The 26989-nt window shown below is 39.5% G+C and overlaps 1 protein-coding gene and 1 long non-coding RNA gene across 5 annotated transcripts in view; one reads left to right on the top strand and one right to left on the bottom strand.

Annotated features, from left to right (window-relative positions):
* The window catches only part of LOC100645913 (glutamate receptor 1), a 335783-nt gene extending 330906 nt beyond the window's left edge, over positions 1 to 4877 (top strand). For both annotated transcript variants that reach the window (XM_048407043.1, XM_048407044.1), the window contains one exon: positions 173 to 4877. In XM_048407043.1, coding sequence (XP_048263000.1) covers positions 173 to 247 — 75 coding nt within the window. In that variant the 3' untranslated portion in view covers positions 248 to 4877. The remainder of the gene's footprint in view (positions 1 to 172) is intronic.
* Positions 1 to 26989, bottom strand: part of LOC105665948 — a 217681-nt gene that overhangs the window by 71986 nt on the left and 118706 nt on the right. For 2 of the 3 annotated variants that reach the window (XR_007224542.1, XR_007224543.1), the window contains exon 4: positions 17297 to 17520. This is a non-coding gene — a long non-coding RNA (uncharacterized LOC105665948). Of the gene's footprint in view, positions 1 to 8018; positions 9244 to 17296; positions 17521 to 26989 lie in introns of those variants that run through there. The other variant, XR_001098885.3, reaches the window with a different exon arrangement.

The following is a 26989-nucleotide window of genomic DNA, read 5'->3' as shown; positions in this document are numbered from 1 at the left end:
AACTCTCTGACAGCTTAAACCCTCGCCTAACTCAAGTCAATTCACAGTCCCAGCAGCATAAACATCCGCAGTTCACTCGCCACGAAGAGCACCGTTCACACGAAAAATCGCCCCTATCCAGCCCCATGTAGAAACCACCGTAGGCCTAACGCGCGAACCATTGGATTTCCAGTACTACGCTCCGGCAAACGCGATTGGCAATACCGAGGGCGACCAGGTACACAGCAATACGCATACCCAGGTGTAAATTACCCGGAGGAGAGCCCAGGCGAGTCGCCCGCCATCTCCCTGCCCACGCCTCCACCGCCGCCGTTGATGGCGGCCCTGCCTCCACCGCCGCCGCCGCCGCCCAGAAGACCGCCTCGAAGAAGCGTCACCTTCGCGGAATCGCCGCCGAAGAGCCCGAAAAAGTCGAGGTTCTCGCCTTTCCTGCGTAGGCCGAGCATCACGATGCTAGACGTCGCGGTGCCCTGGACACCGGCTTCGCCGCGCGTCTGGGCTGGTCGTCTCGGCGACTACAAACCCGAATACATCACGTAAAAACGAAAACAAGGAAATAAATCACAGCACGAGCATAGAAGCTCTCCTGTCCTGTGGGCTGGTCATAGATCGTTAAAATTTCGATCGTCCGACAGCCTGGCACAAAGATCCAAAGATCCAATAATCCCGAGCAACGCGTTTGCCGCAAATCGAATATCCGCGACGCTCGATTTCTCGAGCGCTTCCCTCGATCGTTGTTAGTTCCGTGTTCCAAAGAAGCTCGAAGGAGTTGGAATTTCGAGCGTCGATCACGAGAACGATTCGTCTGTTTGTTCAAGTTCCTCGAATCGTACTGCCACACACACACACACACACACACACACACACACACATATACACACACATGATTTGAGATCGTCGATGACGTGTACCGAGTCCTTTCGGAATGATTCGTTCTTGCGAACAGGAACTAAACGAGTCCGAGGAATCGCTCGAGAGGAACGCAGAGGAGCCGTGTGTCACGACTGATCGACGAAGATTCTTGGTATCCATATTTGTTTCTGTTAGACGAGACGAATGATGGTTTTGCGACAGGAATCTTCGTGGACAGCCGTGTTTGTACATTGTATATATTACGTTGTAATCGAATCGAACGAGACGAATCAAATGGTGTAGAGAAAACAAGAGAAGGACAACGCGTACGACCGGCTACCGGCGACGAGAACAGGTCGCGAAATTCGATAGTAGAATTCGATGGTCCTGGGATGGGTGCATGTGCAACCAGCAACTCGAACTAACACATTCAACTGCCATTTCCGTGAGAGAGCCCTGTATACACGCGAGACACGAACGCGTGCACGTACGTATATGTATACATTATATTTCGCGAGGGAAGATACGCGGGTCGACCGAGAGAACGAAAGAACTTAAGCTGGAGAAACGATGAAACGCGTGAGAGGAGAATTCTGAAAGAGGTGACTGCGGATGAGATTCTGGCAGAATAAAAAGGAAGAAAGAAACTGAAGAAGTTTTAGAGAACTGTGTGGAAAAAGAGAATACAGGTCGACCGCGACGTAACACTACTATTATTATTATCATTATTCTGATTACTATTATCGCGACAGCTAAGTTTTTATTACGGATTACGGTTCGTTACAGATCGTTGTACATCGGTGCAAACTATTTTGTGGATCTCGCGAGAATGGATAATTCGTTGCGTAAAGAAATAAAGAAAGAAAAGAAATAAAAAAAAAAGAGAAGAGAGGAAGAAGAGAAAAAGAAACAACACTGGAGCCGCGATGCGTTTTTTAACTGACGAGAACGGTGTATAATCACATCGATGCGTGGGTACTGCGTGTGTGATAAATAATATATATATAAATATAAATATATATATATATATATACAAATATAAATATAAATATACATACGTATAGACGTTTATCGAGAGATGTGAGATGAAAGCGTAGGAGAAAATGTGTCAGAGAATGCGTGATGAAAGCGTATGTGAAGAACATAGGATTAAACGATAATCGTGTAAACGCATTATTAAGTACCTATCACTGCCAGTTCGCGCCGATCCGAGCCGAGAGAGGACGAAGGACAATTTTTCTTTTGTCGATGGACACAGACTTTTTACACGCTGCCGTTTTCAGGCCCCGTTTTCACGCCGCAAAACGAACAGGTTTCCTTGCGTTGTCGGATCGCCGTGATCTGGCTCGAAGAACGACGTTTACGGCCAAGGTTTTTCGTGCCAAAAGACGATATCTCTCCCGATAACGATAACGTCCAGTGCTACGCTGTTACGAAAGAAGAGGCTGGGGTAGAAGAAGACCTCTGACGCAAGGTATAAAACAAACTTGAAATATACACATATATCGTTGGTCAAGAGGAGAACACGAGAGGAGAATAGAATACATAAAAAGAACGATGCTCTATTAGTGAAAATGTTTGAATCGTTTGGATATTATTTCTTAGAAATATTCATCGAAAACGAATTTTCTATTTCTACAAACACGCGTGCTTCTTTTAAATCGAATAAACAGTTTTTGTAATTGGAAGCAATTTTCAAGCAATTTACTATGTAAAACACTGTGTTCGAGAGTTTTCTTTCGTTGATACTCTTTTATATTAATACGATAAATTCCACGATTCTAAAGGTGTATCAAGAGCGACAAAGCAAAAACGCGCATGTACATATTTTTTTAAAGGTGATATAGATACCCTTTTAAAATTATGGATATTCCTTTTTTCGAAGCGAAGATTAACAAAATCAAAAAACACTGCTTCCTCGAAAAATATTGCGACTAGCGAGAGAATAATACGTCAGTAGTATAAAGTAAAAATCAAAAGCTCGAGGATGTCCACGTTGAAACGTAAAGTGCAGGCCGCCTGCAGCGTTTTTAAACCGTTCTGATCGATCGAAATCAAAATTAAAAATCAGAATCAAACTGTGTCAGACAAGCGTCGATTGTTACTCGAGTGTCATCGTAGCACTGAACTGAACAAAGGGAGAGAGGTCGCGGAGCAAAATTGCATGTTGCGACGTATAAAACTATTTTTCTGGAACGCACTCTAACTATCCCGCCGAGAAACTTCGGTTCACATTTATTTACCGAAACAAACTGCCATAAACCGACGATTATCGAAGAACGAAAGAAAAAAAGAATACTCGTCAATTGTTCGTGAACCTTGGTGACTCTTCGTTTCTTCCACCACGAATTTTTTCTATTTCACGATTCCCCATAGATCCATAAAAAAAAAAAAAAAAAGAAAAGGAAAGAGAAACGAGAATCGAGCCGACAGTCGAGCAAGTTTTATACGTGGCAGCGACGAGATCGATCTACCTATCATATCGCCAGATTTTCTTATTACGACTAATTGTTATCTATCAGCGGTTTAAATAACGATAGATAATGCGTATATCGGGTATTAAGCCGTTTACGTAACGATGGTAACACACGATGAACACGGTGATGCATTTATCGGAGCATCAGAACGGTGCGGAAGAGAAACTCGAGTCATCTTGATCGAAGGCCGCACGTTCTCACGACTTTACCCAGCGTGATCCATTTGATCAATGTACAATTTACAGGGCAGGCGTTATATACGTCTTTACAAAGAGGATAAAGTTACGAACGATTCGAGCGAAGTCAGATATTTAAATGGGCGTTGGAAATGGAATGAATGCGAATCGTCGGAGTAACTTATTCTTGATAGTAGCATGGCGCCAAATTCAAATATAAACGCGACGGTATTTTTGTTTCCTCCGTCGTTGTGGTCGTTAACGTTTTCATGTTGATGTTCGTCGGCACTTTTTCTATCCCTCGACAAACTCACCGATACGAAGCGGAACGAAAATAAAAATGAACAATGTAACAGTCCCCGTATACCGTCCCGGCGTCGTTTCGAGACAACTCACCTGTTTTCACCTGTTCTTCCTGTTCACCTTCTACGCTTTTCTTTTTTTGTGCGTGGAATTATCGAAATGAAGAAGAAGAAGAAGAAGATAAAGCTTGAAAAACTTTCAGGATATTCTACGACGGATGGTTGTAAATATTGTTCTCCTCCGAAAACATCAGCAACCTGATTTTTCCATCGTATGAAGGAATTTCTAATTTTGTAAACAATAAAATGGAAGAGCATTACCAAAAGAAATGTCATAGTGACTGACGTTTTTTCAATGTTATGTTTGACGAGAACAGTCAAATACTTTGGAAGTATTTGCGGAGATTCAGTAGAATAGGTCAACGCATGATCAGACAAGATTTCTATTTCTTTATTCATCCTTCCTTCTCTGTTTATCTTTTTATATTTGAAATAATTCTTATAGCATCTTACGCTGAATGACTGTAAATGCTTCCTTATTCGCGTATAATAAATATGAAAATTTTTTTTTAATTAATTAGATACATAGAAAAATTCGATATCGTTGAAAAGCGATGAAAATGAATATTTGGTGAATAGTATTTATAAAAATCCAGTAGAATATCCCAATGTTCGATCAGACGATGCGTTACCAGCTGTAAAAGAAGGAAGCGCGCAAAGAGGCCGGAAAGAATAAAAGCGAAACTCGAAACTCGTTCGAAAAAAGAGCAATTACGTAGAAAATAATGTGGAAGCAGATCACGCGACGAAAGTCGAACGAATTTCAAAACGAAACATGAGAACGAGCAAGCAAAATTATGAGGGAAAAATAAAGAGAAATAAGAAATAAAATAGCGTCTTCCAGTTTGCGCTTTCACCGATCGCTGCATAAGAATTACGCTTGTACCTTCGATTCGAGTATCCTTCGTCATCTCCCGTACCATTCCGTGGCATGATACGATCGATTCCCTTGTAAACCGTTGTATACCAATCAAATTTGTCACAATACAGGATCGTTTATTTAAATGTAACCTGCTATGTGATTCGATCCGACCCCTACCCAATTGCGTCACAGGTAAGTGAATCATTAATTGGTAATTTATATTTCAATCTGTACGCGAAATTGTCTCCTTTATTACGAACAAAATTACAAACACGAGAATATAAAAATAATTGAAAACGGGACAAAACGTAGGAAAGAAAAAATTGATTGAAAGTTGTGAATATAATCTGAAAAATTGGACAGTTTGGAAAATAAAGATTTTCCCGGGATAGGAATTTATTTTTTACGCGATTGGCCACGGTTTGCGTAGCAGCTAGATATTCGGTTATTGCAAATTGTCCGACCGCAGTGCGGAAGCGCGCACAATGATTTATGAAGGGAGTCGTCAGAAATCCTCGCGTACTTCTGCACTTTTGTATCTAAAGGTAGATACACTCCACCACCATTGGACATCGTATAAACCGCGCGCCATGCGAAATTTCGATGAGCAAAACGTGAATAGAAATTTGCCTACGAACGTGGCGTTGAAGGTATATAACGTTATAAAAAGTAACGACCAAGCGGAACAACGGGCTATACCGGACAAATTAACATATAATGAATAATAAAGTGGTAGAAAATCTGCTTTTACGGTAAGTACAAAGTAAAAACCGTTTTACCGGACGATAAAGAAATATTCTCCATTAGACTAAGTACGAAAATTGAGGTAAATTGCTGTTTAGTTACGCGATAAAAAAAAAAGGAAAGACCTTCCAAGGGGAAATATTTACGTCCAATGCTCTTTTCGGAATAGTAGGCGTTACTTTTTTAACGAACGACGTTTGTTCGATGTAGTTTTCAGCTTTCAGAGCTTCTTTCTTTCTCCCCCTCCTTTTTTTTTACTATCTCGAGGCTAGAAAGGTCTCTCTTGTATTAAATAACAGGATGTTCCTTTAAAGTTGGATCTGTTGCGATTCAGGCAACGTACAAAGCGGTATTCAGCGAAAAAGAGTAGAACGAGACTTTAAAAATTGTATCTTGAGGCGGAATACGTAAACAGAATGGTAGACGCGAAGAAACAAGGACAAGTATATAAATATTTCTACGACGCGGTGTAAGTGTTACGCTTCACCCTTTAACTCGACTCGGTAATTATTTTTAAAGGGGAAACGTCGATACGCGGTGTCGTTACCAGGCTTTCTTCTAAAAATAATCAAATTCCGCAAGCTCCTATCGTTTCCAGCCTCTCATTCCTTCGCAAAGAAACATTCTCCGTAAAACGTTCGAGACGTTTTGCTTTCATCTCTACTCATTAAATACTCGACGTCTGTCTTGAATAATGTCTAAAGAATAACACACATCTGCTATTTTATCGTCAGACGGTTCTATTTGTTTTTAATATCCATCATATACAGAGCATCGAGGATGAATTTGCTGAAACTAGATCACGTCTAAAAGAACAAAGATTGTTGAGAATTTTGGATCTTAATAGCCGAAATAATGGTATAGAAACGCTAAATTTACACTTGGAATTTATATTAGAATAATTATATATTTGTTTGTTAAACGATTTAAAAGATATTCATCGATACACACTTGCACGCGTCTCAGCATTTTCTTCCATATCCGACTGGTAACCGACTGAACCGTTTACATTCCTTTGTTTTCGAGACGCCGCGCGCACACATACTTCCAGACACTGATATTCACATACATGTATCACTACTACGCAGCTAATCTAGTCTAGCACATAAAATTATAGATATATCAATAAAGATAAGAAAAGAATCTGTAATCGCAGTGACAATCAACGAAGGAGCATCTACAGTCCGTCTGTAAATCATTAATTACCTAAAATCTGTACACAAGCACCGTGATCAAGGCAATGTAAACAGCAGCCACATCTCTCGATCATCTCCCATCATACTCAATTCCACGAACGTACCACGTTAATTTAGCTAATGCAGACTAATACGACCGATACAGTCAAAGGCAACCAACCTGCTGTGTACCGAGCGTCGCTGAAGAGCTATTTGCGTCAAAGTCTGGCAGAAGGAGCGTTAGAACACAAACACAAGATGCCGCTGCTCTTTCTCTCTCTCCCTCTCTCTCTCTCTCTCTCTCTCTCTCTCTCTCTCTCACTTTCTCTCTCGCTTTCCTTTTACCACCGAAACCGAAACATCAGATAGTAGAACACGTGACACGTAGATCAGATACGAAATAACGATGAGACGAAGGTACAAGGAAAATTTCTCGAAAGAACGTTCGAAATGGAGATCACGCGAGACCGCGGCCACGTGCGGCGTACTAATTTCACCTATCGGACCTGGATTTACCTGGAACGAGGGATGACCATCGCGAGACTCGTGCTCGTAAAGGTTCTTCCCCGCTGTGTCGTCTGTTCCGCGGCTCATTTGCATTCGAATTATTTCAGCCAAATGGCAGGTGATCGATGGATCCCGCTGTCCTTTCCTTTCCCTCCCGCTCGTACTCTCCGCCGCTATCCATGGCGAGCGTAGCTGAATTCGAACGACTCGCTTCTGCCTCATTCACATGCTAACGACGAAGCGGCACCGCGATCGATGCGAGCCAATCACAGGACGAGACGCGCCGCTCCAGATGTATTATATACACCAACTATGATGAGCTTGTCGATAAACATTAATCATGATAATTTAAACGAACTTCCTACGGAAGCGGCAGAACGCGTATCGATCCCGACTCGTCTACCTGGTGAAAACGCGACGGCCAAGCCAGCCGAGCTGCCGGGGCTTGAATTTAAATCGGTCGAATTTTTACGGGCACCTAGCGCGTTGGAATTCGGAAGTGGGGCTGCGGAGGAACGAGTTTATCGCGCTGGAATGTAGCAAGAGTGGTTTGAGGTAGGCGCCGGTTGGAATGACCCGATCATTCTCACCTTATATTTCACGATTTGCAGAAACGATTGTGTTGCGGTTAGATCGCGTATGCTTATGGGAATTCATATTTTTATAAATATTAAGTTTGAAAACAAGTTTATGGGTGTTTGCTTGGAACGTCGAGTTTTATTACTGTTGCATAAGATTTACGCAATCAAGGGGTAACTTGTCTATCTTACTTTTTTTCCTTAATATATATCTGTCATCAAACAATACAAACAAATGTACTTTTTGCAATCTTCGAAGAATTTCGAAAGACGAGCGAATTTAACTCGGTACAATAAAAGAAATGAAATTAGATAAGCAAAAAGGTTTTTCGTGGGTCAAATTTTCGAACGAGTACTGTACCTTGGATGTTTCGTATAGTTTTGTATGTTCGGTGGATTCTGTGCATCCTTGCGTCTATCTCAGTTTGCTAGAAGTTCATAAACGCCGTAGTTTAGTCAGAATATTCAGATAATCGTTTGACCTAATATCTTTATGCAACTTCATACTTTCGCGAATATAATTAAATAAATAGAATTCAAGCAGCGAATTGTTTCATCCGTTAGATATTATGAGAAATTCGGATATTTAAGTGTTTTTCGGTGTTTGTGCATTCTGCGCGTTTCTGCACTTATAAATTTCCCATGAATGCATAAACAATTACAGTGGTTGATGTTCAAATTATGTTGGATTTAGAATCGTTGGTATCGTATGAAGGTAATGAGAAGTCCGGAGGAAAGGAATTGTAGGATGCTATGGATGATAACGATGCTTACTTCTGTGAATAAGACATAATAAGAGAGTTCTTTTGTGCCATAGTCCTTTAGTTATACTAAATAACAATAATCCTATTTCCTTTCAAAATATGGTCTTCCGTTTCCAGCTATTTTATTGGGTCAAATATTATTATTTCTATTCTGTTCCATATGAAGGATTCTCCCTCGCACTCTATTTTAGGAATTTATATTCTTGTTCTCGTCTATTTCTATTTTATCTTTCAATCTTGTTGCTTTGAAATATATAACGTTTCTTTCCAATTCTATCGAATGACAAGAACACTGAAGTTACAAAATATTTATCATCCAATACATATATATAATAAAATATTTATCAAATCGCGGACCAAGAGAGTAACTCCAGATAAATCTAAACGATCGCGAAAAGACAAAGATCGAACTCGATGGACGTATACGGAATTGAATGGAAAGGGCAAGAACGTTACGCAGCAAATTTAGAAGATCCGCCTATCGAGCTGACACGATCATCTAGAATTATCGCGCCGGTTTATCGATAGTCTGGCCGTTCAAGATGAATCGTTCTTCCTCTTATCTACATCTCAATATAGCCACCTCGTAAAATCTACGGCATGTCCCGCAATAGCACCATAAACAAAATTCTTTCTCTGCGCCCAACTGTCCAGTTACAAACGGATCTTCTTCTTCTTCTTCTCCTTCTTCTTCTTCTTCTTCTTCTTCGTTCTCAGATATAACTTCGCAACAAGTACGTACCTCGCTAGAAAGGAAAAGTAATTCTACAAAAGATTTGGTTGTCAGCGTCTGAACGAAGAGTCACGCGTGACCTCGTGAAACGATCTCATGCAACGAGTTTCTATCGGCAAGCAGCGATCCCGTGGAGGCCTAGAACGAGGAAGAGGATGCGGGAGACGAGTAACCCGGGCCTCTCTTTAGTTGTGTCTGTTGATCGGGCGTCGTTCGAGCCGCCGCCTCCCGCGGTCGACGCCGGCGCAGGCCGCTTGTTTATATCGTTGCCTCGTCAGAGGGAAACACGCTGCTCAGGCTACGTGAAACGAACGGAGATGGTACGAGAGTAAGAGAGCGCGAAACTAGAGAATAACGAAGAGCGACGGAGTGGAAGAGAGACTGTGACGCAGCAGAAGCCGCGGGAATAACGAAGAGAATACGGTACGAGGGTGACAAGGACGCAGAAGCGGGTTGATCGAGTGCAACGGAGAAAGGGAAGAAACGAAGAGTCGAGAATTCTACGCGGGGAATAGTAGATTCGCAGGCAGGAGGGAGAAAGAGGGAAAGAGAAACGCGAAGAGGAGATCCCTGGTGGGGAATGGAATGGATGCTAAATATAGACAGGGTTGCCAGGTTGCAGAAACAGCCGCCGCCCCTTTGAGTACTGGGACGGGTTAGTTCAGCCCGAAGGGGTAACGTGGAGAATCGTGGGTCGCGGAGGGCGGAGGAGGGAGCAGAAGGGCGGCAAGGTCGCGTCATTGATCGAGGGTGGAAGGGGTGGCGGTATGACGCTCCTAGTGACGTCATAGCTCTCTACAACCCCCTCGAACTACCCGCAGGCGCCCTCTCTTTCACCAGCTCTCCGCGCCAGGCCCGTTTGTTGCCTCGCCCTGATACACCTTATTCTCCTACCCTCTTCCCCCAATCCTCCTTTCAGCCCCTCGTGTCCTCTCTCCACCGAACTCTATCGGTGGCCTATACCCACCCATCCCATCCGGCCACCCTCTCCCGCCGCATCATCTTCGCTTTGCTTCGCTTTGACTCGCGCTTTTTTTGGTACGCTTTACTTAGCGCGCTACGTCGTTGTTCGACGCGTTGCTCTCTTTTTTTCCCGACGCCCTTACTGAATTTCCAGCTTCCCCTTCGCGATGTCCTCGGTCTTCTGCCACCACCTCGCAACGGCACCGTAGGGCGAGGATAATTTCGGCCGAATATGGAGCACCTCGAACGAGCAGAGGGTGCCTTCGCGGGAATCATACCACGGCGGTCGCCCCCAAGATCGATTAATCTCCATTACAAACTGTTCTAACTGCGTGCCATGGTTTTGTCGTCGATTCTAATTACCCCTCGTTAGCGGGCGCACCCCCTCCCTCCTTCAGCTGGGTTCTTTTCGCGACAGGAAAAAACATCGGGGAGAATCGATGATTCAGTTGATACCGTAAGTGAATAGAGACGATGCTTGGGTTGGACGATTCAGAAACTCTGGCTCGTAGATCCAACAGGAACAAGAAGGGACTCTTCAACCGTTGGGAACCGTTCATACAGTGACACAAAGAAAAAGGGAGCGAAGCAAAAACCATAGTACAAGGACGAGTGCTCTCGAGCAGAGCCCGATATGTTTCTCCGGGAGAAAAAATATTCTCTTCGGTATCATCGACAGCGGCGGTGGCATGGTGAATGGGGAAACGTTGCGATAAAAAAACCATGCTCGAGTAGCTGGCGGTAAAACGCAGAGACACGGAGAAGAGGCGCGGATGAATTCTTGTCAGGAGAGAGGAGAGAACAGAGAGGGGCAGGGCAAGAGTGGATAGCGTGGGGACCGAATAAAAAGTACGGAGAGCGTGTTAGTCGTGATCCGACAAGCCGTGCGTGTTCTGCAGCTTTTCGGCCGACAGTTTGGATCCCAGCAGACCCGCGCCAGCTCTCCCGTTCCTAGGCATGACGGGTATAAATTATGCCGCTGGCCTATTTACATGGCTGCCATCCTGGCCAACTCGACCCGGTCGCTCTTCATAGCAGAGATACCTACTTACGTACATACGTACGTGTGTGGTCCTCTGCATTCGGCTCGCTCGATCGTCGTGAGTGAAGAAGGGAGGGGGGAGGGGGCTAAAACCGATTCACGGCCAACCAGAAAAATTCTGGAAACCGCGCGACAGGACGGACGTCCTACTAAATGCGAAGAACGTGGTCATGACGCGGTTGCCTGACAACCGTGCTTCCACCTGTGCAACGTGAAACTTTATTTCGGCTAAGATACGAGGTGCGATGGTCGTGGTCGAAGACGATCAAAAATTCCCTTCAGACGAATTCTGCTAGTTCGTAGTTTTCTGTATTTTCTTATGATTCGCGAATAATAGCAATAGGAAGATTAAAAAGTGGTGGAATATAAAGTAGCAGAAGTAATAAAAACAGAGTAATTTAAGAATTCGAAAAGGGATGACGACTGACAAAATTTGCATAGTAATTCTAGGAACGGTATAGTAATTCATCTGGTAATTCTTAGTATTTGAATTCCATTAAAAAAGTATTCTTTCTTAATTCTTGAGATATTGTAAGTATGATAGAGAGATATAAATATTCATACAGAGTATAGAACCGTATGTGTGTGATATAGATTACTATAATGCATAATCATGTTTACGTTTTAAATATCGTCCTGTCTAGTAAGTAGATCGCGAAAGATTGAAGATTTGAATTAACCAATTTGAATTAACGAAGCTTGTGATAGAATGCAAGCTTCCAGCCGAACATAATATCTTTTTAAAATATGATAAATTCTGTTTAAAACAGTACAAGATTATTTTAATGGAACGTGATGTTTGATTTGATAAATGATCATGATTTGAACGTAATATTTCTTGAACTTGTATATCACATTCTATAGGATCATTTATGAAGATGTTTGAACGCGAAACGATTAACTGTAGTGTATAGAAAATTTTTATAAAAATAGTATTATTTTGTTTGCCATTGATCAGATATTTCTCGTGTGATATACGTTTGCCTAAAATAAAAAAATAATATGGTTTTCTCAGAATCATACAAATCGTATGAACATCGTGTAAACATTAGCGAGATGTCAAAATAAAATTTCACGTACTCGTACTCATATAATAGATTATATGCAAACGAGCTTTTTCCCTTGTCCCATATCAACATATATGCAAGAAAAGTGTGTAGATCATAAATTCTCTGGTCTCAGAGGGTGAGCAAAAAGATCTTATGAATTTTTAACAATAAGTGACAGTGATATGTGCTCCGAGCTTTTGAGCGTCGGTAAACAGTAAGAAACGCGCGAAAACAAAGTAGCTCCGAAAATAAAAATCGATTCTCGTTGAACTCAAGAAGACACGAACAGATTACAACACGTGCAACCGAAACAAATCACAGAAAAGTAGAGTAAAACAAATCTTATCGTTACTTTCGTTTTATCAACATTTTATCAACATTTGAGAGCTATTCTATTGATTTCTATTATATTTATAAAGTTACTATAATTATGTCGTCAATCGTATTTAATTAAAGAAATTATCTTTACAAACACGTCATCGTTATCACGCTACTTTAACGAAAATCCGTTTCATAAAAACTCAATAGCTTACGTGAGATACATTTTAGAAAAGGTCGACAAATTAACTTTAAAAGGCGAGAGATCCACCATCGTCGTCTCTTATTTCTTAGTCAGAATTACTCACGCTCATTTCCATGAAACTTCCTCTTTCGTCAGCTCTGGTATTAAAATATTACCAGGTGAACACTGGAAAAGCGAGCGACGCTCAAAAAGGGACGACTTCGCTGAACGGCGAACGTCACTTGCCGGCGCAGTTATCTCGTTAAGGAAAGGGCCATGGCCGGGAAAGGGAAGAGGAATGAAAGAAAAACAGGTAAGGATAGAGTAAAAAATTGGTGAAAACAGGGGAGAACGTTCCGATGGCGTTTAACAGCCCTGAGGCGCGACGATTTTTTTCAAAATATTTGCTTTCAATTCTGAAGGATCGGCGCACCGAGTGCAATTTGCGATTTTCAAGCGCCCGTCCCGCGAGCTTTAGTTTCAAACGAGAAAAGAAAGGGCGTGGACGATGAAAGAAACGACGAAGAAGGACAGAGGAAACGGCGAAGAGAGAAAGGACGGTGGGAATGAAAAGAGAGAAAAAAGGGAGCGAGGAAACGCGAAAGAAAAGCGAGAAAAATAGACGGAGGCGGGATGTATCCGCGCATTCCATTTTCCGTGTCTTTCTTTTCTGCCTCTGCGCCAGCCAGACAAAGGTCCTTCCGGAACTCCCAGCCAGGTATTCTCCGGACCAATTAGAAACGGGGTGTCAAATGGAAACTTCGAATGAATAACCACTTTCCTCGGGGATGAGGAAGAATTATATTCTCGCCTCGTATCGAAAACGAAACTGTGTTGCGATAAATACGTCGGTCGACTGATCGCATTGTAATCGTTAATCGTCTCGATTGAACGACTGCGACGATTCTTCCGTTCTGGGGTTCAAAAGAGGGAAAAAACAACAGAAGTATCGAGAGACGAACGCCGTGAAAGAGAGACAATCGACTTTTCGTGCAAAAGCAAAATGATCCACGAAACTGGGTTACGAGACACGTAGATCCTATTTCCTGGCGTGTCCCATTGTGAGGAGCAAAAACTGGCAAGAAAATGCTGCCACTTCGATCTTCCACTTCTCTAACGATACTTTGAATCGTTCGCGCCCAGCGTCTTCTTATTCGCGTGCTTCCGATCTCCGGCTCGTTAAATGTAGTCCACGATCGCCGAAACGGAGCGACTATTTCTCTGCGGGTGAACAATGGCCGCGACATGATTGATCGATCGACAAAAGAAAATTTCGAGAAAATTTGAACGCGGAACAAGTAGAGAGAGAATTTGAAATTTTTGGTTATTCTTCTTCGAGTTAACACAGGAAATTGAATATCGACGTGAAAGATTCGTTCGCTTATACGTTGCACATGTTATACGAGCTTGGTGAATTTAAATAGTTTCATTGAGAACGTAGAAGAAAAAAAAAGCAAGAAATTATTGCACGGAAAATCAAAGTGCAGTCAGCTGCTTTAATTACGGGGCATTCCAAAAATTATTCCCATTCCTCGTTCACTGTGTATAAAATCACGTTTATTCCTCGAATTCACTGACTTCGCCTACACAATTCATCTGGAATAGAAAACCCGAACCTACGCGATCTTTTATTCCAGACACTTGTTATTCGCACCCACGCTTTCGCGGAACATTCACCTCTACGGGAAACAAAAGTTGCTGCTGCATTATAAGCTGTATTCGATATATAAGCTGAAAATTCGAGCGAATATAAAACAGAGACAATCTTCGAGACATAACCTGCTGTATTTTATTTGGAACCGGACCAAAGCATACATAAAATAACTAATAAAAATAGTCAATAACGAAACAATTTTACACGATCGAACAATTAATCGTAACAGTCGGGTTCCATTACAGTACCAATAAAAGTCCAAAATTTTCAGTATAACGCACATAACGCAATTCTATAAAAGATGTCTACGAATTTTCCAATACTTTCTATTTACCATAAATTTGCAGATCATTTTTTTTAGAAAGCTTGTCGATTCTATCGCCAAATTTTACCAGGGTGATCGTCTATTGTAATAGAAATAATAAACGAACCACGACCTGAATCGCATCAAAGCGATTAAGGTGAAAAATAAAGTTTACAACGTTTCGTGCAAGCGTCCGAAATTGGATCGATGAGAACGCCGTCTTAAATGGTCGCTGAAATATGTAAATTGATAAACGGGCCGCTTTAAATTTGTCAAATCGTGTTTCCTCGGCATTCGATTGGCCGGAAACCGATCCTGGATCGTTAGGACCAGTTCCCGGGGACGGAGATATGGTTGGCTTGATCACTGCCACTTGGCTCAATGAATTAATTACAGTTAATTGGCAATTACCACCTTGCACCGCCTCGCGACCCTGATAGGTTGGCGCAGTGACGCTGCGGAGGAAAATATATTTTCTTCGTAATGCGATCCTGCGCCCCGGTGTTCCGCGTTTTCTGGCCCCGAATTGATTTAATAAACGCTTAACATCATCCTCCCCTCGCTCTTCTATCGCCCTGCCGCTCTCTTTTTCTCCCTCAATTTATTGGATTGACAAGTTATTAATTCGACAACGAGTAAACCGTGCTGAAGTTATTTCTGTAACAAGCTTTATTTATAATTACTTTTATCGATATGATCGCTTAATATAAAGTTTCATCGATGGAGATGACGATGAGAGACTAGTTACCCGAGAGGAAATGAAAATCTTGTGTGTACGGGGTGAATGGCGTAATTTACCATAGTTCTCTTTGTTAGCAGCGAAGTGATACTACTTTTCCACTTTTCCACTTTTTAATTTTCTTTCTTCGATGTTGTTCTCTATCGCTCGATACCGGACGCAAGCGGCTCCATAAAGGCCAATTGAACTGATTTTTTAATTAGAGCGATATCTTTCGAGATCTATGCAATTTCCACGACACAATTTTCAATTTAACCGCTAGCACTCGAGGTGACCCGTCAGTTGAAAAAAAAAAATAGGAACTCGAAAATATTCATTTGATAATATTTTCTTAATTAAGTGAAACCAATTAACTTTCGTTTAGTATGGCTTTCCTCATTCTCGTGACGTCTGGTTATATCAAACACGGACCATTAAACACAACATTTAAATGGGAAAGGAAAATAAATTTCGTACCAGGTTGAAAACAACTCTCAGTACAAATTATCATGTGCTAAAAAAAGAAAAAGGAGGAAAAAAATAAGACAAAATGAAAATTACAGGAAACCTAAGAAATATACACTTATTTTATTATCCAACGAGATATATTAAACGAATTATTTAAAAAATACTTTGGACAAATTATCGTTGAGAAAGGATATTGAAATTGCGACTCATTAAGACCAAAGATATTTTTTAATCTACCGATCCAACAGGGATGATGTAGTAAAAAAAGGAACAGTCACTCACTGTATATCAATCATGTTACCCATGTCACCCATTACAATTACGGTAAAACTCCGTTTATATGAATTTGATGAGAGATAATTTACACAATTCCAGTTCATATAAAATGAATTTACGTTCAAATAAATACTAAAGACGAAAATTCGACTGAAATAAACGCAGTTCATATAAACGGAATTATACTGTATTTTTTCTTATATTATATTACATTAATCGTATCTTTATTAACACAATTTAAAAAATGCAACCTGAATAAAGATTTGTTTCGCGTACTAAATATTAATGACGCGTGTTTTACTTTATTTTGTATTCTTCTTGTGCATTTCTTTCCAAACGTTCTACTTATTACGACTCGCTTCTGCATAAAGTCAGTTAAACTTTAATCGTTTTACAACCGATAATTTAGCATTCCGCAATCTACGTAACATTTTCTTTTTATTACCACAAAATAGATTTGTTCGTTAATAAATAATTAAACCCAAGAAATAACACCCAATAAAGCTAGTCGTTCTCTTTCAAAAATACTCGACGAAGGAAAGTCATCTCAAAACAATTCCAAATGTCTCAAAAACGAAAAGCTCTCGGTGTCGAGATCGGAACGAGCCCGAGTCGACGATAAAACGATTTCACGGGGTTATGAAAAGTTGGAAAGAAGATGTAAAAAGGTAACCGCGAGGAGAGAGAGAAAGGGATAGGAGTAAAAGAGAGGATTCGAAAGGTGAGTAGACGAGATACTCATTAAGAAATACCTGCGACGGGACATATTCAAAGGGCGATGGTTTGTCACGTCATTAGGCCGCAGCCTAATTTACTTTTTCCCGCGTTTCGTTTCACTTGCCTTTCCTCGTCGGCGTCGTGCCGGCCTGGACGCGAATCTAAATTAAATCCGTGGCTGAAAAGCATGCCTGTATACATAAGGATCCCGACACTCGAGGACACATGAATGAAGAGAAGGACCAGCTCGCGCGTTTTCGCATTCACCGTCACACGGCCACGTGTACGTGTGCGGAGGTCGCGCGCGCAACGCCACGTAACCTCGCCGATTCAGCGACGCCAAGGAGGCATGAATAAGCGGTATTATACTTACGAAGGTAACACGTTCGCTGTGCGTTAACGCCTCGACGGAAAAGTCGTCACGAGCCCCCTGACGATGTAACGAACGCTCGTGATACCCGCGTGTGCACCTACTCGCTGTAACCACGTCCATTTCCGTTTCCGTTTATTCGGCGATGAAGCTTTACCGGTCGTTTGTCGCTTTCTCTTTGTAGTCGAAGAATTTTTACGTTTCATGAAATCCATTGGAAACAAGGGCTGGAAGAAAGAAAATAGAAAATGTAGAGATTATCCTGTAACCGATGATGCAATCAGAAACGGATGGATTTACGTGAAAACTGAGATTGAAAATATAGAATAACATTTTTTGATACGAGGCAGTGTTTATGAAAAAATCGAATTTAAATATCTGATTTCAGTGCGCTCGGATTTTGCATATGGACTGAGATTACATAAAATCGATCGTGCATTTTAAAGAAATTGTTATTGCAAAATTGTGTTCGTAAAAATGTTAGTCGATACGAAGAGCATAATTACGAGTTGAACAAAATGGAAAACATTTTTAATCGTTCTAAAGTAATGAATTTTATCTTACGCGAGTATTAGTGCTATTCTATTGAATATTTCCCATTGCTCGGTGTGATAAGTACAAACTTAGACACGAGATAAGTAGACATAGACAAGTGTATACTAGGCAAATACTTGAAGTCGATTCGCTAGAAAATATATGTATCAAAAAATATAAAATCGTATGTTTGAGTTAATTTTAAGTCGTCTAGTTTAAGTAATTGTATGATCAAGCAGTAAGACGTAAGTTCTAAGTAGTACAAGTATAGCGACGTCGGACGATACTGCTTTAAGTAGTTCGAATCTATCAGTATCAGACGATGTGTAAGATTTACAACTCCTAATGGTTTATAAATGCTTTAAGTAGCATAGATCAAACGATTGAAAAGTTATTGAGATCAATTTCAATTTTAAATAGGTAGCATAAATTTACCAATGCAACGTGCAATTACATAACAAGCTTGTCCTATTCTCTTTGTAGGATTAAACGCAATTTCCAATTTTCTGATTATCTTCTACGAAACGATACTGCCCATAATTAACGTAACACGATATTATCATCTCTTAACCATTTTCTATACATTTCCAGAAACTATACATCGCTACCACTTTCTCGTTCCGCACTATATCCTTTCCATGTGTAACAACGTATCCGACCGTCAGGATTAGAGTCAACACGATCTAAAGCAGCTTATCAACGTGATTAACGCAAAACCGAGAGTGAGAGAGGCTTTGGGAATCGAGGGTGATCGTTAATTAATAGGCTTGTGAAATTCGGCGGCGATCTTACGAGCTGCTTGCCAATGAACGAACCGAACGAAGGAACGAACGTCGCCCGAGAAATTAATCAAACATCAAACCCCATAAATTTCGCGAGCCCTCCATCGCATATTAAATACGATAAAGTCCGTTGGTGGCTAAGCTATCCAGGCGGTTGTAACGTGTTTAATTAATGTAGCCGGTAAAGTCGACGCGTCGAAATGAACACACGTAACCGATGTGCTCGCAATTAACGGAATTATGCTTGCCGGTGTCTGATACTCCATTAACAGAATCGATCAATCGTAATGGCGGTGAAGTGGCCCGCTCCAAGGCCATCTTATCCCATGTTAGGAGCTCACAAGGGTTAAGCACCGGAATTATGGTGGCGGTGATAATTAACCGTGAGGTTTCGAGGTACCAGCTATCGAGTATTAATTAATTATACGCACGCCTGGTCCCCATTTTCATTACATCGATATTTCGATTGTATATTCGCCTAAATTCTCGGGAATACATCCCGAATAGTCGTTAGATATCCGAAATAAATAGATTTCACGGTGAAGAACGTATACCGTAAAAGGAATTTCGGAGATGATTCTGACGAAACCGTGGGCGACCAGATTTATTCGAACCGATGAGCATTTCTTATGCGTTTTGATTAAAAGCATTGGCTTGCTAAGCCGATATCTGTCAGACGTTAATACTTTAAACTGGCTGATACTTGATATTTTACCCTATCTAATTCATATTCAACTAGCTACAATCTACAGCTGTGCATAATTTGATTACAGCGATTTCAGTTTTCCTACGCGAACTATAGGAGCACGATTTACAAGTGAAAATAAAAACGATATTATACATGCATAAAATCTTACTATAAAGTTATAAGTAAATATTTACCTTTTTCTTATTTTTATTTATAGACGATGCTTGTGTAGTTTGGCCAGAAAAGTTCAAAATAACCCGTATTGTCATTATTTTGTATCCAATGATTTCTCTATGCTCGTACATTTCTTTCTCCAATATGTTTTATATCCTACAGGAGACAGGAATAAGATAAATAGATCTTGTGGACAGCTCTTGTATTTTTCGGTTTATATAGCAAAACAATGTTTTCTTTCGTTTCTTTTCAACTTACAATACATGATATTATTCGCCAAAATAATTTCCATTTATTCAAAAATATTCTCTCAAATTATATATATATGTATCCATTTTGTAAAATTCGATCGCTTCTTTTATAAAGAATTATGTTAAATAATTTTGTAAAAGCATTGCCAACATGCTCTATTTAGTGTTTAAGATTCGTTCAACTCAAATAATGCAATGCATCCTACGACAAGGGTAAAAGATCAACCTCGGTGAGAATATACGCTGAAATGATTTCTAGTTGCGCGCGTGAAGTTGTCGGAAAGATAGATACGCGATGTAAACACGCACTGTGTACATAAACTGTAATGAAATTTAAGGGAGCTCTGTATGATGTGTAACGAGATTTTGGGGGTGCAGCGCAACCGAAGTGAAGCTACTAGATCAGCGAGTTATTATTGCATTAGATGAAGAGTTGATGTTGGTACGCAAACTTGCATAGTAGCTGTTTTAGCTGAAAGTTTGTTGCTCTTGAAATCGTTTATTAAATTTACAATCGAGGATTTAACTGCCAACTAAGTATGAAAAACGATTATCGATGGAAATGAAATTAATCAGGAAATTAATCAGAAATTCATAAAAGATAAAACAATATGGCAATATAATGTTCAACGAACGTCAAATAATATTATAATGTAATATTCAACGACGATCAAGGCAAAGTACAGGTCAGCGCAAGAGAAATGTCTTGATATTACGTACACGACCACACGCTTCTTAATATTCCTATTTGGTGACGGCTATTAGGCGAGTAAATAATCGTGCGAACTCTCGCGTTTCCATTTCTCTCGTGCTACGCGAAATTGTGCGGTAAAATGGCATCGTTCCAGCTCATTGCGTTGAGTTATACGTCGTTGGATCGAAGATACGAGTCCTTAGGAAGTGTTACAAAATTAAATAATCATACGGAGCTGATATGTGACGAACGTTCCGTAAAGAGATCATGGAATTTTAACGTTTTCTATAAATATAACAAACAACAAAACGTGATACGATATCATCGAACGTCTTAAAAATACTATAAACGCAAATTTATAGCAACTTGATACAGAGGAAGCGAACAAACGAGAAATAATTGAATGGTTTGCCAAGAATTTCCGTAAGTTGCACCAAAGAGTTTAATTTAACAACGACCGCAGTTCCAACGGATAGTTAGAGTTGTTAAGCCGGAATGGCGAAAAGGTTTCGCTTCTGTCACCGTTTCAAGGACTTACGAGATTATCATCAGCGTTCTTTGCTGGAACACGGAAAAACATAACCGTAACGAATCAAAAGGCATAAATCAGTAATGTTCCTTTTCATTCGACAAACCGGATTCGCGTGTAGACGACGATGATTTTCCACGCAAACCCCCCAGAAGGATATGCGTCAACCGTTAACGAAGTTTTAATTAATTTTACGTCAGAAGACTTTTTCTGCTATAGCTCTTCAAAACAGAAGAAAGGTGTATGTGCAATGACGGGTCAAGGCTTAAGAAACTTTCTTTATTTTTCCTGGCGAGAGAAAAGATCAAACTTCCTAGAGACGCCAAGCTAAGAATACTTCAAACATTCCTCCGTCAATTGTTTCAACTTTCGGATAATCGAAAACTTTGAAACGCCGCTAGATAGGTGTAAACATAAATGAGCAGAAGATGACAGGAACTGATAAAATTTCTTAGTAAGTAAAATATAACGCGCAAGAATAAACCATAATCTGCATAATAATAGGCGACGCGATGTATACTACTCGTATTACGGAATACGCGTTCTTTAAACATGCATGCATATTTGAGTGCACGCGAGTATAAATTAAAATAATTAGCCATGAAACAGACGGATACATAAATGCACATAGCACGTACAGAATGTAGGCAAATGACTCATACGAATAATACGAAAATCTACATTAGCACGATTACGTTAACGCGAACTTCTAAAATTGTTGTGACAACGTCCGAGTCAGACCTCGCTAGGTAAAACTCAGATTCGTTGAATTTTATTGGAACCGTGCTGTTATCCACTTCGTTAGTGTCAACGTGAACATTTATGACTTGGATGAAATTTCGCAATCTGAATGGAACTATTTTGAAATTATCATGCCGAATTAATAAGACACCAGAATCATGAAACCCAAGTAACGACATATTAAAATCTTAAAAGTCGAATATTGGTATTCTAAAATTGGCGGTTCGTGCCATGATACATTAATGTCATGGGACTCAAATAACGAGATAATGGAGTCATGGGACTCTAAGATGCTATGCTAGAGTCGTTAGAGCAAGATGGTGACACAATAGAGGCAAGGGACCTATATAATAAAATACAGGAGTTATGGAACTTTGATGACATTCTGGATTTAGGATTGACTAGCAAGTTCCGCGTTCTCTTAGAAATACTTTTATGTACTTGTTACTATTATGAAAATTATGAAATATTATGAAAATTACATTCTTTTTGAAGCACAAGGCAGGAACGCTTTCTATTTTAATTTGCCTGTTTTATTATTCAAAAGACAGCTTACCATATCAATTTTATAAAATAGACGACATGTTTTGTTGAACATTTAATCTTCACAAAACATAATTCTTAATAAGATCTTTCAATTCTACACAGTATCACGACTATACAACATTTTTATTATCTTGACATTAGGCAAATAGTATGCAGACACGTTGGTGTACCAATAAATTTGAAAATGTACACAGAAGTTACAGAATATTTATTATCACTTTACAAAGATCTATTGTCATTATTATATCTCTACAGAGACATTATTCATGTTGTAGAGGATACTTTTGTGACTTTTACGAAATGTACGTACTCTATAAATATCTTCTAACTTTTACGTATATCTTCAGATTTGTCTCTGACTTTAACAACATAATCCCAATAATCCCATTAGAAAGCTAATAAAGTTTCCAAATCTTTTACATAACAAAGTAGTATATCTACATACATTACATTATATTATATTATATTAATATTATATATTACATTACGGATATATTATGTCTTCTAACCTTTACGTATATCTTCAGATGTGTCTCTGACTTTAATAACATAATCCTGATAATCCCATTAGAAAGCTAATAAAGTTTCAAAATGTTTTACATAACTAAACAAACATTATGTTATATTACATTGCATTTTATTAATATTACATATTACATTGCAGATATATTATATCTTCTAACCTTTACGTATATCTTCAGATGTGTCTCAGACTTTAACAACATAATCCTGATAATCCCATTAAACGACTATTAAAGTCTCAAAATGTTTTACATAACAAAGTAGTATATCTACATACATTATATTATATTACATTACATTTTATTAATATTATATACTATATTACAGATATGTTATTATTATATCCATAAAATGTCTGCTATAATTTTACATTGATGTTTCGATCTCACGAAAAGATTATATTTGTTACTCCTATCTACCCCTATCGTCGTAGTAGCTGAAATTTTGTATAATATTAGGAATGGGATCTTGAATCTTTGGATACCGTGATAATACGCAAACCTGCGTATACGTCGAACAAAACCCCAAAGTTTCGATTGACTCTAGAAAGTCGCCTGCAGCTATGGGATCGAACTAAACCGCTGTTGCCTAGATTCGAAAGGGTGGCCGAGGGGGATAAATGAGAAGGAAGGAAAACGCGGAGGAAGCTTAAATCAATTCGGTGCATTCGCGCTGGAATACCCAGCAGGTATATTATGTACCTATTATCGGGAAAGCCAATCCACCGAATATCGTGGGCTTCGCGTATGGTGCAGGAAGCTCGATTTCCCCAATCGAGTACCAGTTAGTTAACTGCGTCCCTTCTATGTCTCAGCTTGCGTTTGTAAACCTGATCAACCGGAGGATATTGTGAGCTGAATTCTCAGTTTACTTTCGTTCGCCAGATATTTGATTGGATCTTTGATCCAGTTACAATAAAAGTATCCAAACTTTTGTTGAAGTAAAAGAGCACAGACGTTTCAATTATAGTTGAATATTTGGAATCCCGTTGTTGGAATGTTGTTATATATTTTGAAACATATTTTGAAACAGGAAACATTTCAGCAATTACAAACCAAAATAGCATCGGGTCCGAATTGTGAAGTCGAATATTAGATCGTCGTATAATTAATGTGGATTTTCTAAGAATCCAATTTTAAACAGCAGAATAGAGAAAAAAGAATTTAGTTAATGATTAATGATTAATTACCAATATTTATATAGATATTTATTTCTCTTACAGTTAAAACTCACACTCTGACGTATCATTGAATTTTATATCAATTAATTTATTCTTGGTAGTTCCTAAAATCTAAAAATAATTTATATAAGTTTAACGAAGAATTAAAGTCATTACAAATAAAAAGATTGTCTATTAAATCTTCTATTTGATTGTTTCTAAAATCACGAATAACATGAAATTAATAATAAATTATAACTGGTTAAAGCTAACATTGCCGGTAAGGATCCTTAATAAAACTATTTTTCTCTACTCGTATCAAATTTTAACGGATTTCACGCTTTCAGGCTAACATTTGCATTTAACGTATATGAATATAAATATATATAGAAAAAACCGTCATACATATGAAATAACCTTATGCGACACAAGAACCCAAGAAAATATCGGACGGAAAATAAACTTTGAAACGTAGCTTGGAAAACGAGGGAAATCCAAGCGCACGAGGTGAGGAAAATCTCATCTGGTTGAAAAATCCTCACGTGTGTGTCGAGCGTTGCGATTTCAACGACGTCGCAGGAGATTCGATAACCGATTCAGAATCGTGACGAGGGGACGCGAGCCACGATCGCCATAAAAGTGAACGACGAGTATCACGGTTGTGATACAGAATCGCGACGCGACGAAGGGGAAACGCAGCAGAGACGTAGGAAAACAGACGGTCCCATCGAAAAATCCCGGAGTGGCTCGTTGACGAGAGCAGCGGAAAGTAGTCGCAGGTCGGCGCCACGTTGCACCGGTTGAATAATAAATACCAGGAGCGGGCACTGCGACCCCGAGAGTGGTCACAGATGCGCTAGGCTTAGGATGCACTTTACTGCAGTGCAGTGTCGCCGCGTTCCACGGCCATGTACGCCGCGTCCTCCTATATAATGCAACGTATGTGCCGTAAACCTGCTCCTAAGTATCCTCCGCGGCGCTACCTTTTCCTCGTGACGAGGCCGTTTCGATTCCACTCGTGTCGTACATCTTTCCCAGTATTTTCGCGGTTCTGTCTGAGGTTCGTAATCTCACCTTTACCGCAAATGCGTCAATTTTGCTTGTGAATGACGATAGTGCTTGCTCTGTAGATTGCCAACGCTCGAACTCGCCCTGTAGTAAATAGTTTGTGCAGTGGTACCGAAACTTTTTTCGTGCCCTTAGCGTATCAGAATTTTTTCATAGCGCATGAAATCAGGAGGTAGTTCTACTTAATAATCGTAGTAGGAGTTGGTTAAGTTAAGGAAACGTACGATGCGCGTATCTGAAATTGGGAAATCGTTTATGTAAAATGTGTTAAATAAATACAATGGCTGACGAAAGTATCTGAACATTCTTCATAAAAGATTGTCCATATTATGCACGTTGTATAAAATATTTGGAAGTTTCATTGACACTGTAACGGGCCACGACTGTTATATGGGTCGAATTTGAAACCAATCTGAAAATGTTCATAGAAAGCACAAGATATTTAAATTGAGAATGAGTGAAACTGTATATTTCTATGTCGTGGGGATTGCTTTGGAATAGAATTGAGGTCGAAAGTTTTCCGTTGGTCCAAAGATTGAAATTCTCCGAGATTGTTATATCAAAAGCTAGATAACCGGCAGGATACGTGAGAAATATTTGCCTGAGGGAAGAAGAACAGAACTTAATTATGAATATCGAAGTGGAATCAGACTAATAGCTTTCCGATTAAAAAATTGCGGTAACGAACAGTCGGAGTTTAATTTCCTACGGAGTACAGTCCAAGAAAAATAGTTTGTTGTTAAAAGTTCAGAGGTAAAAATATCGAAGAATTGCGCCGGCGGTAAATTTAGAATGAGTTCTACTACATAGACAGAGTTAGATCGATTCCGGTATGGTATCTTGGATAATCTGAAAAGTTTCTTGGATTCGGAGTCTCTTAAACTGGAAAACTTATCCGAGTCGACACAGGGAAAGTTCTACTGATTACCTGCTGATTAGACGCAAACTTGGGAATTTCATTCGCGTTGCATGCAGTTATTACAATCGTCAAATGTTAGTTGTCATTTTTCGAAACAATTAGCCCTACATGGATAACTAATTTCTTTGTCAGCTACTTCATAAAGAAATGCCGATCTTCTTCTTCGTATAGTTTACCTCTGGCAAATCGATTAAACCAATCATAATCCCCCAGCAGTCATATTGAACACAGATTTCCCGTGATTCTACTCGCACAGCAGAAAAGAGAGCAAACAATCCGAAGAAAAGCCATAAAGTGTAATAGCTTGGTTACGACACGTTCCTAGTGACACACCCATGCCACACCGCTCCCATTTCTAATAAAACAGCGATTTTCCAAACGAGAATGGCGTAACGTGTTAATTAACATGCGATTAATAATTTCCGTTTCAAGGAAAATAAATATTTCCCCAGCGATTCAGCTCCAAGTGAAACAATTATATTTCCACGTATACGTGTCCGGATACTCTGATCGATTTCTTCGTAACAATGTACGAATTCGACAAAATGTACAAAATTAACGATTAGGTTTTTATTGAATGAACAGATTATAAATACAAGTCGTCCATTAAAAAATGTATGGTTTTAAATATGGTTATTTTAATTTAAGACAACTACATATCTTTCTAAATTAAAATTTTCTACGTATCTTTCTGAGATAAAACAAATCTTCTTTATTTGATTTATAATTTAGAAATGAAATAATCTGAAGATAAAAAGCTACTCAAGTAATAAAATAATTCCAACGATGAAACAATTTTGTGTCAGAAATTATGGACACCAATTTTACCATTATACATCAACGCTTAAATATTAATTTTACCACGTCATAATATCCTACTATACCTAATATACCTTTTATTCTACTACTCTACTATAGTACGCTGTAACAATTGTTTTACCCGTAATTTCATAATCGATAGTAATAAGTTCGACTCTGTGAAAAATAATTAACCATCGACATATTTCTGAACGGTAATGTAAATATTTCATTAACGAGGGATGATAGCAATATTTAAAAAATTCCTAGTATCTTGATCTCCCTTTGCGT

This window comes from Bombus terrestris, chromosome 7, assembly GCF_910591885.1.
Source record: "Bombus terrestris chromosome 7, iyBomTerr1.2, whole genome shotgun sequence".
Classification (NCBI taxonomy): Eukaryota; Metazoa; Arthropoda; class Insecta; order Hymenoptera; family Apidae; genus Bombus; species Bombus terrestris.
The sequence above is the reverse complement of the archived record's forward strand: the minus strand, read 5'-3'. Positions and strand labels throughout refer to the sequence as shown.